A 21,253-nucleotide genomic window follows, 5' to 3' on the forward strand; every position below is an offset into this window, starting at 1 on the left:
TTGCGGCCTTGAGCTCATCAACCGTGGTGTACTGCTTTCCCTCAGGGTAGATTCTGTGTACTAGGATCCCCCAAAGATTTTTAACATGATTCAACAGCGAAGACCGTGTCGACCAGTCCAATAAGTCAAGTTTTTGGTCCTTAATCCATTGCTTAGTTTCCTTGCTGGTATGAATAGCGGCATTGTCTTGCAGGAATGTGAATTTTTCGTGACGATATCTACACAGAAACGGTAGGAGAGAGGATTCCAGAATATGTATGTAATACTTGCTATTCATTTTGAAGGATGCGATAGGCATCTTGAATTTTCCGGTTGCACAGAATCCCACTCAAACCATGTACAAGCCTTCACTAAAGTTCCTGGCTGAAAAATACTATTGAACCCACCAGGTAAGGATTTTGTATCCTCGAGGGTTCACCAAATAATTGAGCACTACTTGACGGGATCGTCCAATCCGACGAGCGGTTTCTCTGATACCAACATTTTCTTGGTAAAATGCACCGATTTGTACTTTTTCTTTCTCTGTGAGTACTTTTCCCTTCGGAATTTTCCAGATTTATTGATCAAAACAACTAAAACAACGGAAAATATAACTGATCTTATACAAACTTGACACTTGAAAAATAAAAAAAACATTTGTTTACGCTCAGCGCTTGCACACACACACATGACAATCATGCAGTGTATGGTAGTTACCAATACCAATACACTAGAATATGAGTTGAAGCGTTGTTTGTTTACAATGACACAAAGCAGCAAGATCGTAATACACACAAAATGGAAACTACATACTAGGAGTTAATATACGAAACAATAACATCAAGAATACTATTTTAAACGGTTTCATGTCAGAGTAGAGCCACTCGAAAGGCCACTATTGAGGGAGGAGCATTCAAATATTCAAATATTACTTAACACACTCAAATGGCTTGTGGAAACATGTTTGGAAATAAATCCACAAAATCAAAACATTTTCATGCAAATGAATATTTGTTATATGTTATGTAGAAAAGAGGGCGTCTAAAATAGTAACAAAATTGCGTTACGTAATATTTGAACGACCCCTAGTTGCAAAATTAACAAATTTTATTTGTATCATGTCAGTGTATTCATAAATTCTGTAGAACATACTGAGGAACGAAATATGAATGATTTATATTTTTTAATTTATCATATTTCATTCATACAGCAGTCATCGACAAATAACGTCCGGCATCCGCAGCAATGTTTAAACAATAGTCGATTTTCACTGGTTTTAACTTACCCCAGGGTTGGAAAAAACATGGGGTGAGTTTAAATGCTCAGAGCTATACGGAAAAAGATTTTTCAGTCTAGTTTTCAAAAACACTACACTTGATTACCTGACGTGCGATTCAGGCGATATTTTTGAAAAAAATCAGTGTCTTTGAACCGATTCAGTCAGTGTGCAAAAATGTTCGTTTTGCTTTCACGGAACAAGGAAGAGTAAACAAATGCGCGGATTGCGTTAATGCATTCCAATATTCTGGTAATGCTTGTCATAAGGTGGACTGAAAGATAGTGTTCACTTTACATATTTTTATCGCGTCAATCCATCATTCCTAGTAACAGTTATGATTTACGTTTTAACTTACCCCGAATTTCAACTCGCCCCGGAGTACCTTACCAGTTTGTGAGAGTAGCACATTTTCTGTTATTTTTAGGATCATTTACTGTTTTTTTGGTGTACTGCTGATTTATAAACCAATAATATTACCCCGATATGGAAGAAGGAAGAACAGATATGTTATCCATTCATTTATAGCGCATGTGTTAAGAGCAGACCCATTTTAGATTTCTCTAGGTGTTACGAGTGTAAATGTTACACTTCAAACATAATAATATAATGTCAGTATGTTGCGAGTAATATAATAAAATATAGCGAAGAAAAATTCTAGAATTTTCATTCAGATTGTGAAAATAGGATAATCGGAAATTGCATTAGAAGAATTCGAATTATCCAATTATTTTCATAGATATTAATCTCAGAAAAATCGTTTCTGAAGTAGTTGTGTCTAGATGCAAATACTAAACGTAAGCAGCCGCTCAATTTGGCTGTATAATATTTACTTGTTTCATCTATTTTAAATAGGAATTTTTTAGCCATTCAACTCGGATAAAGAGGTTATGAAATTGAAGGCGAGTTTCTAAACTACAACAGTTGAAGCAATTTCAACACTAGGTTTTTCTTGAGCCAAGATTACTTTTGACCAAATCCGTGAACAATCGACGTGTAAATTGACACAACATCATTTTAAACACATATTTCTGTTGGTGACTGTCACTTTTTAATTTTCAAATTCATTAACATTACCAACCGATTGCTAGGAATTGAATTTTCACAATTATTTTTGTTAATGTTATTGACATAATCGTATATCAACAGAATCAGTAGAAATTGAATTTCATTATCGATGTGATAAAAAAAACAAACATATATATTATATATATATATATATATATATATATATATATATATATATATATATATATATATATATATATATATATTTATATATATATATATATATATATATATATATATATATATATATATATATTTATATATATATATATATATCCAGAGATAAAGAAAATGCATACTCTTGAAATGGAAGATATCTGTTCTATTTTCAAGGGAATCTCACTCATCGTCTTCGTTGGAAGGGCAAACAAAATCTAATTTATTATCCACATCATCACTCGTGAAGCTTATTTCCCGGAAATAAATTGAGTAAAAGCGTGCAAATTTTCTATCCCCAAATACTGCTACAAATCCACCACAAATTGTGATTGATGCAAATGTATAAATCTTCACATGCTCAGTGATTTTCTTCCGAACCTCTCTGGTGGTGTATATCCAAATGAGAGCACGCTAATAAAAAGGATCAACCAGTGCTTTAGCACGTTCCTCCCGTAAGCAGAAAAAGGGAGTGAAATGGAGCATCACATCAATATAAATTTGCCATCATAAATAATCTATTACCTGATTAGCACCACGTAGCTGCCATCAATCTGAATATGACTTCCGTTCATTGTATCCTTTTCTCGTGTATCTCTTGCAGAGCTCTACTCCTCGCATACATCGTCGAGTTTCTCACCCTCGATATCGGATGGCATGACGACACCGAACTCGATCACCAACGACGCCGATGCACGATTGCTCCTAGCGAACGGAGATTCCTCTGCTGTTGTTGTCGGCACTGGGGCCGGTCCTACTGCGGGAGCAAAATGCCGCTCCGAGAGACGCTATCGGACCGACAATAATAATAAAATAATTAAAAACAACAATCACACTAATAGCCACAGCAAGAATAATGATGGCACTTATCGTTGTCAGTTCTGTGATAAAACCTTTCCACGTCTTGGCTATTTGAAGAAGCACGAACAGGTGAGCCACTATCTGTTATTATCCTATCAAATGATGTGAAAATCGTTTAATCGATTATTATTCTGCTAGCGGGGGTTTGCACACTTATAATTTCGTAAACTTTATTTTAATATTTAAACGCTTCTGAGTCGAGTCTATCCTATCAACAAGTTTTGAACGGTTTGTCACTTGTTCAGGCAGATAAAAAATGAAATCCTTTAAAATATTTCCGATATTCGGAAATTATAGATAATTTGATCGATGCGTGTAATTAACCCTTCGCAAGTCACCTTCCTGTTGGGAAAAAATGTCCCCAGTACGAACCAATATCCGTCGGGGGCCCTGTGGCGAACCCAGAATGTGTGCTGTAATTGCGCCGCTTCTCGCTGTAGACGGCGCATGATGTCGTTAAGCCTGTTTCTGCTTCGGCTAAGCATGGTTCATTCCCAATGATCTGCGCCTCTGATTGATTGACTGGTCGATAATCACCGCATGATGATTGGTGTTTAATAAGTCCAACTGGCAGTGCGATTTTCTTCTCTACATGACCCTGGGATTTCAAAGAGTGTCGCAAAACGAGCGATATCATGGATAAATCGTGTTGTTTTACAATAGTGCCTTCACCGGCACGGAACAGAAGGACAATTATTTTACCGTCTGCATCCGATGGCAAAATATGTACGTGAAAGAGGTGCTACTTAACATGACTATCGACATGGTACCGCGCGGCAACAAACGGAAAGTAGCAATTTTAATCGACTGTCTTAATGGTGTTCAATAATTGCTCATTGGTGAAATCAAAGTGATCCGATGGGAAGTGGATCGGTTTGGTCTGGCATGTATACTTTTCCGCAAATTGCGGCAGGAATGCCACCGTTTCAACAATTTAGCTGCTATCCAGCTGAAGAATTGTACTTCTTAGAAGAGGATATTATTTTTATTCAATCAACAACAATGTTTTCTCTGTGAGTGTAGAACAAAACAGCTTTGATAGAAAACCTATAATCAAAGAGTAAAAACTGTGTGTTTACTAGCCTCTAACAATCTAAAACCTTAAGATAACGTTGTGCTCCCGTGGCCGAGTGGTCAGCGTCATAATTAACATGCCGGGTGTTCGGGTTCGATTCCCGTTCTGGTCGGGGGGAATTTTTCGTCAAAGAAATTTCCTCCGACTTGCACTGTGATCACGCGTATTCTCTAGAGCTTGCCACTCAGAATGCATTCAAGGCGTGTTATTTGGCATAGAAATCTCAACTAAGTACGAATAAAAATGACGCAAGTAATACTACGTTGAGACGGCGAAGTTCCTCTAGGAACGTTAGTGCCATTGAAGAAGAAGAAGAAGATAACTTCAAAAAACATTTTTTTGGATAGCACAACACATTTTAGAATCAGAGAACGTGTGAAGCATCACTGCAACAGATTTTCTCTTCCACTCGGTTCATTTCTACCTGGCACATTGACTATTGGATCAAACAGAGCCAATTCGTGTCTTCTCCACTCATACGGATGCCAAATCTCCCATCTTGTGCTTTAAAGTGAAAACATAAGGGAGCAATTACACGAACAAATCAACCGATTCCACTTTATTCCGACCCAGCTTGTGCCTCATTAGCATAGCATTATGGCGCTCACTAAAGGTGGCGAGAGCCCGAAGGCGAGGCAAAAACAGATCACCATCGGAGTCGATTGAAAGGAACTTGTTTCTGCGTTGAACCAAGGAGGGGGGCAAGGTAAGCCATATTGGCTAAAGTCTAACACCTCGACATACACAGCGCACTATCTGTGCCAATAGCAGTTCAGTGTACCGTCGCAATAAAATTAATCGATGTGTGAGAGAGTGAAGAGAGCCATGTAACCAGAAGTGTGACAGAAATATGATTTATGTTTTAATTGCTCTCAATCACCAAGATCAGCGACTGGCAGCGGTTATGGAATTAACACCTCTGACTCTGGTCAGATGACGGGAAATTAAGGGAGCTTAATTAGTATCTTGTTCAGTGTCTGACTCGATTGAGCAATACGGAAGCAGCCGTGGGCAGTTTTAAGAAAATATGATAAAGGGAGAGAAACACTAATTCCGAGAATTTTTTTTTCTCGATAAATATACAAAAACTGGGTGAAACGTTTTCGGCTTTTTAATTGTATGCATAAAGTTTCTATTTTTATGTTTTGAAACACTAAATTTATACAGTTACTATATCGCGGTGTTGAAATATGTATGAACAATCAGAAACTGCAAACAACATTGGTGGATGTAAAAACAATTTGATCAACAAATGTTCCCGTCAAATACTAATTATCCGACGTATGGAATCAAGAAGCAATAAAACTTCTCCCAGGAACCAGTTGAGGGAAAAGGAACATTTCCTACAGTGAGTGTCCCCAAACGATCCATCTCGTCGTCGATGGTTAAAATATGCTACCAAGAAAGTCTAGAATTGGCACTTCCTCTGAGAATAACTACACGAATTATCAAACACACAAAGATGCCGGGTACTAAGCGTGCATTGAGAATAGATCCCCTATCTTGCGATCTGCAGAACAAAGAAAAGGTGAAGCAATAGAGAGATGAGGTGAGACAATTAAGCCATCACCATTGCACTCACTCTAATGTTCGCCTCGGAACTGTGTACAAGACACAACAACATCGTTAAAGCATGTCTTCTCCTCTCGTTTGATGTCAAAGGTTGTGACTTCTGGCCAGCGCTTTTGCTCCCTTTATGTTCTTCCGAGACGACAACTTGGAAACGTCAGCATCTTACGTGTCGTACCAGATTTCAGAAGAAAACGAAACCAGTCGAGGGACGTAGGAAAAGTTGTCGCAATGGGTCGTTATGTTATGGTTCTTGTTGGTTCGCGGCTGTCTTTATACCGTATAATCTTCCTTGTAGTACAACAACAAAAATCAGCATCTTCCCGCAGACTGAGTGAAAGCATCACCAGAATAAATTCGTTATTAAGCATTGTTTGTTTTCTCGTGCCTGCTTCCACCAATGTTCGGGTGATGTTTTAATGCGAGTTTTCTAATTCTCAAAACTCTTTCAAAGCAGACTTGTTTCAGCGAACTCCATGTATCCATGGAGGATCTCGCTTTGAATCCACCCAGAACAGGTTCGCTTCGTTTCCCGGAAAGTTATGCCCAATGGCTAGTCATAAATACAATCACGTTATGATCAGTTCATTTGCGAGTGCAACGAAAGAGAATTATGAACATTGAGCGATTCAATATAGTGCACCACAAAAGTCATAATTGCAATCATCCCTAATTAGGAGCTTCGGTCCAGCACTGATGCTACGGACATTCCGGGACAAATGGTGAGACAATACAAATTTTTCGCGTACCGAAGAGCTTTTCTTGAATTATCCACGGCTGGGACTAGAAATGATCCAGAGATGGAACGGGTACAGGTGCATCAGCTCAAAGGGGACACACGGCTTGATATGGTCGTAATAGAGTTATCAAAACGTGCAACCGCTCATTAGCAGGATAAGTTCTTTGCAAACTAATATGTGACTCAATGCTAAATAAGTCTCATTCGACCAGCTGCATGTAACAGATCCGAACGGTGAATGGATTATACAATTACCAAAACTCTAATTCGCTTTGAATTCAATTAAAGTATAAAACAATGCCGTAATTATTTTAAATGAGAACGGGGATTAAAAAATGGAATGAAGAAATGAACAACAATTTTGAGATTAGTCGATGTGACGGCTTCTTTTGGATTAAGTAATTTTGTGACATAAAGCATTGATCATTTGGAAATGGGAAACTTTCGAATGTGTGTATTTTTTTTAACCATACTTCCAATCGAAATACTTTCTGAGAATAAATCAAAGCTAACAACATTTTTTTCATTAATTCGTTTGTTTTTACATGCTCAGTTACATAAGCTTAGCTAATATAATTATATCAATGTTATAGCTAATAACATTATATCCACCAATTCTTCATCTGATCAATGTCGCTGGTGACTGTTCCCTTCATCTCCAGTTTCCGCTTCATTATTATAATACTTTTCTATTGGCTTCTTCTTCTTTCTTTGTTTTTAAGAGGCTTTAAACTTTGCAGTTCATTCGCCTCTAATTCTATTGGCCAAACTTGGGGACAATTTTGTGGATTTAACAGAAAAAAGATGGGTTATATCTATGATATAATCGCAAGGTTGACGTGGGACTACCGTTGGCTTAGTAATCATTTGTTTGTATTGATTCAATTATTGATTCAATGAAGCAATTTTTTTTTCAATATATTTGCTGTGTTAGTAAAGAATTTGAACAAACGCCATGTAATGTAAGGCACCTTGGTTTAGATGGCTGTGTTAGGGAACATACTTCGATAAGAACAAAAATTCCCCCTTCTTGCTTGTATCTGCAAAGCGAATTCCCGATTCGATTTTGGAGTCTGTGTTAGGGAAACCGTAAATTGGACCAATCAAAACTAGGTAGTTAGGGCGTTTAGATAACGCTTAAAACTTCAAAGTTGTTCAATTGTTTATCTCATGAAAAATTACATTTTATTCAGTATGATAGATGCGTAGAAATATATCCTATCAATTGATGCATACATCTTTCCGAACTATTGAGAGATGTTCAAGATATAAGCATTTGAAATCTTTTATTTTTTTTCCTGCATGCTCTCTGTTTAGGTTTTCATTTCACCCCCTATATATTCTGGTTAGACGTAGTTTAAGAAATAGTTTCAACAGTAACAACATTCTTCCTGTGAATAGTTGTTGATGGTTTGCATACCAATCGAATCGGAAAACATGTTTGTTTGGCATGTCTCCAAACAACCTAAATTGACGGAAAGTGGAATCAGTTCAATTTTCGATGCAATTTTTGTGTCCCATAAACCGAGCCGTCAATAACAAGCAGCGACGAGGCACAACATTTCAATTCCAACAGTATCATGTACTATCATATTCAAGCAAAACATATAAACATAAAGAAAGATCAGTGTAATAAATTCTGCTTGTGGTGCTGCACTGACGCGCAGAAGCAAAGAAACAACACAAAAAAAATGTAGAAGGATATGATTTTCGCCTTGCACCGGGCATAACAATAATTATAATACATAATACATAATAACGAATAAATAAAAGAAACAAAATAAAAGAAATTCCATTTGCGATTCTTGTTTTAGTTAGCTCTAGCCAGCAAGCAGAGAACATTCTCTTTAATGTTAAAATTAATGTGTTTGGTCGCCAATGAGTAAGTGATAAACAAATGAATTGAAGGAAATAATTTCGTAGCCCTGGGTCAACAATGCGGTCGTATCTTGGACAACACCATATGTTTTTATGAAAATGTAAGTTCATATTGAAGAAATGATTAACAAATGAATCTTTTGAATTATTTCCTATCGTTAAAAAAAGCTACAGTTTTTTTTCCATTTTCTGGTAGAACTCGGAAACAGTTGCGGTAAATCTTCTCCACGAATGAAGTCATTTTTTTATGTCTTCTTATGGTCGGAACTGCCGATCAGTCACATCATGTCCATCGATCGAAACAAGTAACTAACATCGAAATTCCACTCTATGGTAAACGAAAGTTTCTGATCTAATTGATACTCTTACTTTAATTGCGAATTGCATATTTTGGAACGTTTCTGAAATACTTCTCTGAGAAAATACTGATGATGCGGACCAACTCAAATTGGGAGGCAATAAGCAAACCAAACATCTCGCAAAATTATGACAGATGCATCAATAGTTTTGATTCGGTCGATCCTACTGATTTGCTCGGAATTCATATGAATAATTCATAACAGCAGAACCGAGTAACAACGTTCGTCATCCCGTCACCCATATATGGGTGGTACTTTCCTCGTTCAAATTTAATAGGATTTTTTCGAAAGAATTTGATAGAATAGGCACCTGAATACATCTATAGGATATGTAGAATAATGATAAAATCATAGCCATATTATCATAATGTTTATATTATATTTTTCATTAATTTATAGTACGGATGGTTTGTACCACTTTGAATGAAAAATTTACCCTTTGTCTGTGATGATTAATTATTCACTAAATAATGATCGCATTGCAAATCGGATGGTGAAGCCGCCAATATCATTTTTCATTGCCTCCTGGTGACCTTTTCGTTGGTCAAAAAAGCATAAAGCAATCGAAAGTACAATTATCAAGGACACAAAAACGGGACCGGGTTAGAATCAAATCAGGAAAATATTCACACGAACACGCCTGAAATTTTGCTTCTTTTCATGATCAGTGGATGAGTATGAAAATTTCGGGTGTTCTTTCCCACACCCAGTCTACGAATGAGTGTGTATAACCTTGCATACACTTCATTTCGTTTTCACCGTGAAGTGGTGTTCGTGATCAAGCCATATGCTCCCGAAAAATGCTATCCTACGTCAAAATTATGTGCAGTTTTCTACGCCAATGTCTGCATGTTGTAGTTAAGCTGATATTCTGCGTGCATCAAATGCACTGTCAGTTACACAGACGGCCTGATACAGCCCAATTTGATTGGCACTTTCGGCGGAACATTCCAGCAATTGTCGCATTTGAGCAATTCTTTAGGTAGATGATTGATACAAAGAGGTCGAACACCTTCCTCATTATCCTTCAAAGATAGCGAAAGGCCGAAAGACAATTGTTCCTCGCGTTCAGGCAAATCTTCAGAACACAGTTAACACAGAGTGTTTTTCTTAGAGGAATGAAATTTTAAACTGAACACAGATATTTGTCATGAATTTGTTGAAATTGGATCCAAAAATTTTTACCAACCCATTCTAAATTGTTGCCGATGTACCTGAAAATTTCGTGGCATTGATGAAATCAGAAAATGACTTATCTTTCGTAGCAAAAGCAAAATATGCACGAAACAGGCACTAATACATTGGAAATTCACTAGAGCGTGTGAGTGCCAGGGTTACCATATCTACAGAATAATCTGCATTCCAACAGATTTTTCGGGGGGTCTCCGTAGCCACATTGGTTGCGCGTTCGCTTAGTAAGCGATCGATCGTGGGTTCAAAACTCAGGGCCCTCATTGACCATCTTTGTGTTGTTACAGAATAGCTACGTCCACTCAACAATCATCAGCGATGGAGATCGATCCACGGTCGAAATAAGATCGATTCATCCATACAACTGCTCTGCTGTGTCTGCTCTGCAAGACACATCGGGCTGCTGTTCTAAAAATAACTCAACAATGATCAATCAACTGTCTCCGCTGTCCGGTCTAACTGGATAATGGAAGAACAAAAAGAATACTCTTACGCCTAAATGGCTACTGTGTAAATGTACCATATGCAATGGTATAGAACGAAACTCTTACACCGAAAAATGGCAACTGTGTAATGTGCTAATTATAGATATGATAACCATGTGACATGTACACGATTAAAATTCGGCTCCTGTTACAGCTAAAATGCTAATGAGACTGAAATAAACAAATGGAATAAATAAAACAGATTTTTCGGACTTTTTGGAATCAAGAATCTGTAAATACGGATTACAGATTTGTTGGGTTTCATACTTACATACATATACAGATTTTTCGAAAAAACATTCTAGTATTATTTATGGTTTGATGTTAATAATATTTTGCCCATCTTAACTATTTTCTTTATATAGTAAAACCCCGATTATCTGCGAAATAGTTGGGCTAGATCACCGCGTATAACGAAAATCGCGGATAACGCAATAAAGGGCTAAAAATGAGGTACTAACACGAAAAAAAGATATTTTAGCATGAAAACTATGTTCTATCAATACAGAAATTGTTGAACTATCCATCTGTAAGGTCGTTTACATCAGTGATCGGATAATGTGATAGCCATGGCCAAAACAAAAGAGCAGGACTCTACCATTCACTGACAAATTTCGGGGAGGTTTATAGAATTACTAAGGAACTCGTATTCGCGGATAACCGAGGTTCTACTGTATATGAATTTATGGATTTATGGATAATTTTTGAACAAATCGAATTGGAGATCGAGCCATCAATTCCAAGGTGGCAAGATCAGAATTTGAAAATTTGAACAGCATCTGAAGAAACCACAAGATATCTGAGTCGGTTTTGAATCTGTAGAAACAGAAGTTATTGAACAGGGCAAGAGCAGAAAAATAACTTTTAGAACCTTCTGCTGAATCCTCAAACGGTTGAACAACGAAAGTTCGAATTAAAAATAATTAAAATAGAAACATACCCGATTAATTTAATTAGAATGTAAAAAATATATCAAAATCTGCCGTTAGGATACCGACATATGACTTCGTAGAAACTTTATGTCCCTTTTTCAAGACTTAGCCGTTTTCCAAATCTGTATTATTCACATCACTAATCTCGTTGAATCAATCAATGATACTAAAGCTAAGATTATGCCTTAAAGTTGGACTTGCAAATCCAAAACAGATATCAATACAGTTCTTCTGAGAAAAAAAAACACATTTTATTATGGCAACCCTGGCGAGCGCCGTTCTATCTGTACTTTAATATACGGTCTGGTGCAATAAAAAGTGCACGAACTGGCGTCGATGACTGTATAAATCATCGGCGCCAAACAAGCTTTCAGGGAGCTACTATATAAAATCACCTTACGCAAAGCGCGCCGATTTGATAGCGAATCTGGAGCATGTATAGTTCTCTAAGTACGGGTTGTGAGAATTGAGAGAGGGGATCTGATTGAACTCACAATTAAAATTGAAAAAAATAATGTTATCGAGAAAATCGTCCGATCAGAACGGGACACGAATCCAAAATAAAATTCTCATCACGATTTGGGTGATTGTGTCTGAATTTGATCCTTTTGCATGCTGAAATGAGCTTTGTATTACAATCGAATGTATTTGTCCGACCCCACGATTCTGTCCATCAATAGAGTATATTGAATGTTGTCATGTGCGCCTGCCACAATTTAGTAACAAAATTACGTGTAAAGCTAATGTTCAATAAGGTCCGAAAAATTTTATATTCAAAATTGGAATCGATCTTGTTTCTATACCATGATCTCACATGATAGCTGTTGAGAACACCATAGAGAACGAAACAGGGACCAAAACGTGAGCATTTTTCGAGCAATGTGAGATAAAATTAAATTTCAGTCAAACGGAAAAAATAATCAAACTATACTTCTCAAACTTTATACCTCCCCAAAGGCTAAACGATGCAGCCCGTCAGTAATGCAACAGTGGCAGCATGAAGAGAGAGACGGACGAAGAGATCTCAGCAATGAGATAACGTGTCGTGTAGATGACGACATTCTTTAGCACTTATCTTTCTGTCAAAAAGAATTTTGATTTGTGAACCGGCGAGCGTATATTCTACCGCGAAGCCAAAGTTGGGACCCAACGCGGAGAATGCAACATCTTCACAGTTTATGAATCGAAATCATGGACCGACCGAAACTATTTCGACTATTTTGCCGTAACTCCCGTTCCGCGTCGAAAGGCCTGTGTTTCATAACTCGATGGAGATCCTTTTACACCGGCGTGCGATGGCATAAAACAAAAGATGTCAGTTTCCAAAGTTCGCTTAGGAATGTTTCAATAATTCTGCTCCGAATGAAGCGCATTTTTTGTGTTAGGCAAACTGTTTTATTTATGGTGGCGTTCCTTTGCGCCGCCCTGCATTCTTAAGTCCATCGGGGAACTTCCCCCGGGATGAAGTTTTCCCTCCTCTTCTACAGTATTCCGCGAAGAAGCAAGGTGCGTTGGTTTTTCTGAACGACTCTTTTCAATTTTTATCTTCTCAACGTATCCCCCTTTGCTACATACATCTCGCTCACCTCACGGAGCTTCGTGTCCTATTCATCTCGGTTTTGTTTTCTTGCAGAGCCATACCGAACATATGCCGTTCAAGTGTGAATACTGCGCTCGTTTATTCAAACACAAGAGGTCAAGAGATCGTCATACCAAACTGCATACGGGAGATCGACGGTATCGGTGCCCTCACTGCGAAGCAGCTTTTTCTAGAAGGTGAGTATTATGATAGCTCTTGTGCTTCTTGCATGTTCGATACTTTTTTTTATTCTACTGAATTTTCTGAAGTTTTTTTTCAAACCAATAATCATTTTGAAAATATTTTATCTATTACCATCCAGTGATCACCTGAAAATCCACATGAAAACCCACGACAACCAGAAACCATTTCAGTGCACTATATGCAACAGGGGTTACAATACTGCGGCCGCCCTCACTAGTCACATGCAAAATCACAAGAAACAAATTGCGCTGACTGGAAGTCCAAATCTAACATACAGTCCTCGTTCGACCAGTTCGCTTTCTAGCAGCGCTTCTAACCCGAAGCGAAAATTTTCCCCCTACGAACAAAATCTAATGATGATAAACCGTTCAAAGCTGCTGAAATCGGGCGAACTCACTTGCATCTATTGTACTCGAACGGATTTCGCCAATGTGGAACAACTGGGGGCTCATGTACAAACAATGCACAGCAACTTGCTACTCAACGAAAACAATTTTCACCGTCATGCATCTCCCGACACTTTGCTATCATATCCACCAATTGCTTGTGAATTTTGTACTATGAAATTCCCCACGATTCCGATGATGTTCAACCATCTAAAATCCACTCACCTAGACAGAATCAATAGTCCGAACAGCTATCTAGAGCAATTCAACAAGAATCTCATGAATACGTACACTTCATTCTATGGAGCACCCTTTTTCGAGGACAAACAAGAATCCAGAGAACGAACGGAAGTGAAAAGTGAACGACCTGCCAGCGAAAAAAGCGTGCGGGATGAAAACGGCAATGAAGAAGCGTCCATAGGTACGGAAACTAAAGTGATAAAACAGGAAAAGGATGAAAATGATAACTCACAGGAAGCGCAGGAACAACTCGCCCCCACCGATCTCAGCCAACCTCGGATGAAAAAAATGAAGGTAGAGAGCGAGACCCAACCGAATTCTGGCAGCAACCCGAGAGAAGTGGGAAAAGATAATTCACCTGGTGCATCGGGATCGATTCAGCCTACACCTCCCGGAGCCTACCTTTGCAATCAATGCAACGCAGCTCTACCAGATTTCGAATCATTTCGAAATCATCTGAAAGCTCACCTCGAACAAGGCTCTACCACTACATCGTATGTGTGCCAACAGTGCGGAGTAACGCTTGCTGATCAGCAGGAATACGAGAAACATGTCACCAATCACTATCTTGTAACCGGCGCGGAATATCTGTGTGATCCTACGTGTAACAAAAATTTTCCCAAAGCCGAAGAGTTACATAAACATCTGTACGAAGTCCATACCCAGGTTTTATACAAATGCGCACTTTGCAATGAAACTTTCGACAGTAAAGTCAACATACAAGTTCACTTTGCAGTGACACACTCGAGTGAAGTGAAGCTATACCGATGTACAACCTGCGCGGAAGTATTCCGGACGGAACGGGAATTTAGGTAAATTCAACTAATCGAAATACAGTTTTTATTTACCTTTTATCATGGATGATATTTTCAGGCACCACATCCGATCTCGTCATATCTCTTCAGGGGCCGTACAATGTGTTTTCTGTCGTGTTGTGTGTTCTTCAGAACTGGAAATGCAATTCCACTTAGCAGCACATGCAAGAAAGTTCAAGTACGATCTCTCTTTTCTTTGGCACAACTTCCGAATCCAAAATAACAACCTTTCTTCGTTCATTTTAGGTGTCCAGCATGCCCTGAATCATTCCACGTTGAGTTTCTTCTTGATCGACACATGCAAACTCATCACAGTCAGAAAGAAATATCGAATGCCGCAGCAGCTGCTGCGTCAAATGTTGTAGGCAGTAACAGCTCTGCAAGCAGTCTTGAATACCTGCAACTACATGGTCAAATGGCAGCCGCAGCTGCAGGGTGGCAAAATTTATATGCCGCAAATAAATTCTACAACCCACTTCACGTAGACACTATCAATTCGATGAAGCACCCTAACTTTCTGCACGGATTTTATGAAAGCTTGAATAAATCTCATGCTCAACGTTATCTCGACCAACCTAAGAAGGAATTCGTTAATCCAACGAATACAGCACAATCCAAAACATTGATGAATCTTTACAATCAACGACCGTCGGCTATGAATGGTCTGTATTCACCAGACCGACTTGGAACCAACGCATCAAGTGCTGGCCAATCTGCTACTAATAACATTCCATCAAGCACATCCAACTCATCTAGCAAATCGCAACAAATGTATTCTCCCACAACGTTACTTCATCGCTATGGAATTAATCCATCCGCGACTTCTACTCCGAATAACGTTGTGGGACAACCCACTGCTGTAGAAAAATCATCCTTAGCCTGCGCAAAAAATAACACTAGTAACTACTACAGCTGTGGAATCTGTGAGAGAAATGACTTTAGTACAGAAAATGAAGTTCAAACACACCGCAAAATTGTACATAATCTGAAGACAGGTGTGAGCTTGCGGTGTGCCTATTGTAGCGGAGACTTCCGATCGAGGTAAGTGTACCTTGTGTGTACCTAAAGTTATTCTGAAAAAAAAATATTTCTGACTTTCACAGAAACGAGCTCGAGAACCACATGAAGATCGCCCACAATACCGGCGGTAAACACAAGTGTTTAATATGTGATGAGATTTTCCCATCGCCGGCGGTTTTGGCCGAACATAAGCTCACCCATTGTAAGGTAGGAGCATCGGGACGATGTTCTCACTGTCCAACTACGTTACCCGATGTACACAGTTTCAAAAGCCACCTCACCCAACATCAGCAGTCCTCCTCCGCATCGGGGTCTACGACGAGCAATAACTCAACGGCCGCTGGATCCAGGAACAGTGCTACTTCCGGACAAGAACAAGAACGTTTCCCCATTCAGTGTATATGCTGTCGACAAACATTGAACTCCGAATTCGAGATAAGTCTACACGCAAAGTAAGATTTATTTGCTAGTTTCTGTCAGCATTTCCAACAACAAACCTTTCTCTTGCGCAGGTTCCATACCAAATCTAGTGAAATAAACGAGAAGACCTGTGCATTGTGCTTGGAGCCGTTGGCCGCTGAACAAGAGGCCAAAATTTGTGAAACTTGCTTAAAACGACACAATTTTCCCTCCAAACTGCTGTCGATCAATAATTTCATGAAGTCGTCGGCATCAGCTGCATTCCAACTCCAAGAGACGCCTACTCACCAACCACATTCGTCCGCCCCTCGGTCACCCCAGAACCCATCCAACTCTGCAATCCAGTGTAACCTCTGCAAAAAATATCTCGTCAGCAATCAGAAGCTTCAAGAGCATCTCATCGATCATACCTTTGCTGGCTGTGAGGATCGTGGATTCGTTTGCTATCTTTGCTCTTCCGTATTCACTTCCTCCACTGGTCTACAAACCCACATAATAGAGCATGGTTCACAGGCCAAACCATACGAATGCAATCACTGTGATGAAGCCTTTTTCTTCCGAGCTGAACTAGAACATCATCTAGTTGATCATGAGCTAGGAAAAGTCCATCTGGCGTCTGTACCCACTACAGAGGCAAGCTCAGTGGAAATAAAATCTGAAGTGGCGGAAGCTGCCTCGAAGGAAGAAGTCGGTCCAGCTGAGCAAAATTCTTCTCCTTCGAAGGAGCATGAAGAGCAAAAAGAAGAAACCGCAACCACTAGCAGCACAAGCAGTAGCAGCGGTGAAAGTGGTCCAGATCAAGAAAATGGTGATGAAGATGATGAGTATATTGAGGTGGAACATAATATTGAGGAAAGCGGAAAGGAACCAAATGCTAACATGCGACAGACGGGGAGTAAATCACACGACGAGTGCATAGATTAACAATCTACAAGATTGTATTGAACCTAGTAAGTCAATATAGGAATACGCATAACTATCAACATGGAACATGATAAGCCAAATAAATTTTTGTTCCGACACTATTATGTTACGTCGAGTATTGTTGAGTTACTAATTTTGTTCGTTCTGCCTAAAATTTAAACGATGATAGTCAAGTGTTTGGTTTATTTAATTAGAAATATCGTTAATTTCATTTTATAGTTAAAGTTGTACTAGAATTAGAAGCTATTGAAAGCACCATTAGTAAGCAAAAATATCACCAAATGAACCCAGTACCAATAAACAATTAATGAGCATACATTAATCCTTTTGTCGTTTTTATTACGAAGAGAATGTTTTTCTTCACGAATAAGGTTTGATTAGAAATCGGAATCACTGTTCATTTTATAGCAGCGGTCGTAGTGAGCGTATCTGAATCCTTTTAACAGTAAATTGTTTGGAAACCCTGTATCTTTCGACGGTAAAAAATTCGCGTTGATCCGTTTTGTTTTGAAAAAGTTGTACAGGGTGGAAGCCGCAAGACGCACATTAAAAATCCTACGTGGTCAGGTACTAAACTTGACCGTGCTGAAACGTTTCCGTGAACGTACAACTGTTGTTCGACCGGATGAGAGGACGCGACGTAGGGGAACTTACAATCGGAAGCTGAGGTTGAAGGTATTGAGAACAATTAAGACAAACCCGAGACTCTTGAACTACGACATCGCCAAAAAAACACAACTCTAACCATGGTATCACCCGGAGAATCCTTATGTGAGAAGGTTTTCGTAATTTCCGTGTCTGTAAGTAAACGAACAGGACGCTGAAATCTGGTGGCCGTAAGACACGCTCGAAAGTTGTAAAACAAGGTTTTGACGAAGAGTGATGGATGCATACTAATGGATGACGAAACATACATGAAGATGGATTTTGGACAGCTCTCAGGTCTATAAGGCCACTGCCAGAGGAGATGTCCCCAGAAAATTTAAGCTCGTTTTCGCTGATAAATTTGCCATGATGTTCTTGATTTGGTGAGGGATTTGCAGCTGTGGACAGAGAACCAACGTTCTCGTCACAAACAAGACAATAGACTCGAAAATGTATAGGGAAGAGTGCCTGCCGAAACATCACCCTCAGTTTATTAAGGCTCACAAAGATCCGCTGAAATTTTGGCCAGATTTGACAATCTGCCACTACAGTCGAGTGGTACAATGACAAAAGGGTCGATTCCATTAAAAAAGACCTCAATCCTCCCAATTTACCAAAATTCCGCCCGATTCAAAAATATTGGGCAATTGTCAAGCGGAAATTGAAGAAGGGTGCCAATGTAACCCGGGGTGCTACAGACATGAAAAGATCGGGAATAAACTGGCCGCTTTCGAGCTTGCACCGATGTCTAGAGATGTAATCACTTTTGTTGCCAGCAAAGGACTTTGCAGATTTAAGAAGAAGAATGCTCCTTTCGTTCTTGTAACAGCATCGGAATCATTCTTAAAAAATCATGGACCAGATTTTGATTGGCACTGGGTGGCATCTTGATTTGTGTTTTGAAATTCTTGGTTTTTTCCTGGTTTTCTGGTAGATTTTTTTAAACATTCCTGGTTTTGAATATAAGAGGGCGGGCCGATAAGTACTTAGCCTCATCGCCCGATGTCAGTATCGCAAGATGGATTACTTATCGTGTAGTACATTTCCGAAAACGGCTATTGTCAAAATTTTAGCCAACTCGGACTCGTAGTTTTGTTTTGACCGTGGGTGGAAGCGGATTTTAAACGGATTTTTAAAAAAATAAATATTCCGCCGTCTCCACGATCAAATTGGTCGAATTGCACTACGAACTGCTGCCTCATCCACCGTATTCTCCAGATTTTGCCCCGTGCGATTTTTTTTTTTTATTTCAAACTTGAAAAAGTCACTCGCCGGGCAGAAATTTAAGTCTAATAAGGAGGTCATCGCCGCCACGGAGGCCTACTTTGCAGACCACGAGAAAACGTATTTTTCAGATGGATTAATGAAGTTAGAGCATCGCTGGGTAAAGTGCATCGAGCTAAAAGGAGACTATGTTGAGAAATAAATCGCCACTTTCCCAATGTTTTTTTTTGTAGGCTAAGTACTTATCGGACTGCCCTCGTGCATGCAAACTCTCTACAGGTTTGCAAAACAAGATGAATTCATTTTTTCTCTGTTAAAGATTGTCATAGAACAAGGAAAATAGTAAAACCAAACTATAGAACTGTAAAAACGGTACAGAGTAATTGAAAAAAGAATGAAATTGAATAAAATAAAACTCGCATATGCTGGGAGAATATTTACATTTTTCATTAATCGTACAACTTGACATACAAAGACTATCTTTGAAAAACGTTCATTTGTTGGATCATTGATTACTGTCTTATAAACTTCATCTCCTCGTCAATCAATGATAACTCTTTCTGAGCATCCGCAAGTATTTGGACCTTTCTGGCCTCTGACTCCTTCGCTTCCTGTGCCACGTTGCGCTTCCGTTGCGCTAGGATCTTCTTATCTGTATCTTCCTGATTGAACTTCCTGAGAGCTTCTACGTAACACTCGTGACAAACATTTGAAACTCCACCAGCATCCAAGATAATGGCATCTTGGATACTGGAATAATGTACTGAGCTACCAAACTCTGGATATTTTGGTTACAACCAAACATTCTTTGTTCACGTAGAAACCCCGCTTCAATGTCGCATTGCCATGTGCCAAAATGATATTGATATTTGTATATTCCTTTCCCGTTACGCATGTGAGTTCCACGCACAAGATATCAAACGTTCTTTTTTTCAACAATAGTTTTACCACTGGTACTATCTTTCTTCACGAAATGTTCAAGAGCGAAATTCATGCACTTTTTTGCAACATTAGGATAGTTTGGAATAGCTGCAATAACCTATAACGAACCAATAACGCCTAAAGATACACAATAGCAATATTACAGAGACACGTACAGACTGTGACGCCGTGTGCGAGTATACGAGTTATGATTTTGCGTGCGAGTACAGAATGGTTAAATACGCTGTACAAGCACTGAAGGAATTCATTCCAACCTGTATTTTTCTTTCTTTCTTTGAATGAATTGTGCACAACACGCAAACCGCAGTTATCTATATAGTAATGCATCGAAATCCGGACGCTTAAGCGCTTACGAATATAACTTCAACCACTAAAAATTATTGACATAACATAGCACTAAAAATTAGCGTTCCTATGGAATTAGAATGCCTTCATCTATGTTATGAATACATGAAAAATGTAAATCCTAAATAGCGGATTACATATTCTCTCAGAACCCCATCAATATGGCTATTAAATTAAAGAGCTTGACTAGTAGAATACAGTTATTGATGAAAAATATAAATCCAAGATGGCGGCCTCTACAAAATGGCGGATTAGTTTTTTTCTCAAAACCTCATCAATCAAACAAAAGAGATTGGGTATCAAACTAGACTAGGGTATCAAGACTATGTTATGGGGTAGACTAGGGTATCTATGGTAGACTAGGGTATCAAACAAAAGAGATTGACTAGTAGAACACGGTTATTCATGAAAATCCAAAATCCAAAATTTTGAAGAAATTGATTAATGGTTTTCTTGTAGACTATACTAATGGTACAGATAATGTACTAAAAATAAAGTAATTAAAAATAAAATAATTAAAAGACACTTTTTTAAATTCAACGGTTTCATGATGCTTAAACAATACAGATGATGTACTAATAGCTAGAAAATAATTATACAAATAGCAGTTAGTAATTATCACACCCCTTTCTTCATTAATCTGGAGCATTGATGAGACTAAAATAAAATCGTAGGGCATGTAACGAAACAACTCACGGTAGGTAATGGAAATCTGACGTGGCTCATTTGGATTTGCATTTTTCGTAAATAACTGTGTTCGAATAGTCAAGCCCTTTTATTTGATACACATTTTGATACAATTTTGAAAAAATATATATATGACACCATTTTGTGGTGGCGGCCATTTTGGACTTGTATTTTTCATGAATAACTAACGTTTGATACCCATATTGATGGAGTTCTAAGAAAATATGTATTCCACCATTTTGTAGCGACTGCCA

At 38.6% G+C, this 21,253-nt stretch overlaps 1 protein-coding gene across 4 annotated transcripts in view; it reads left to right on the plus strand.

The window, feature by feature from the left end:
- The window catches only part of LOC129770778 (zinc finger protein 423 homolog), a 115,232-nt gene extending 97,785 nt beyond the window's left edge, over positions 1-17,447 (plus strand). For 3 of the 4 annotated variants that reach the window (XM_055773840.1, XM_055773841.1, XM_055773842.1), the window contains 7 exons: positions 3,084-3,409; positions 13,202-13,344; positions 13,470-14,789; positions 14,851-14,970; positions 15,039-15,833; positions 15,896-16,264; positions 16,325-17,447. In XM_055773840.1, the coding sequence (XP_055629815.1) occupies positions 3,084-3,409; positions 13,202-13,344; positions 13,470-14,789; positions 14,851-14,970; positions 15,039-15,833; positions 15,896-16,264; positions 16,325-17,156 (3,905 nt within the window). In that variant the 3' untranslated portion in view covers positions 17,157-17,447. The remainder of the gene's footprint in view (positions 1-3,083; positions 3,410-13,201; positions 13,345-13,469; positions 14,790-14,850; positions 14,971-15,038; positions 15,834-15,895; positions 16,265-16,324) is intronic. The other variant, XM_055773844.1, reaches the window with a different exon arrangement.
- Positions 17,448-21,253: the final 3,806 nt, after the last annotated feature.

This window comes from Toxorhynchites rutilus, chromosome 2 (genome assembly GCF_029784135.1).
Source record: "Toxorhynchites rutilus septentrionalis strain SRP chromosome 2, ASM2978413v1, whole genome shotgun sequence".
Lineage (NCBI taxonomy): Eukaryota > Metazoa > Arthropoda > Insecta > Diptera > Culicidae > Toxorhynchites > Toxorhynchites rutilus.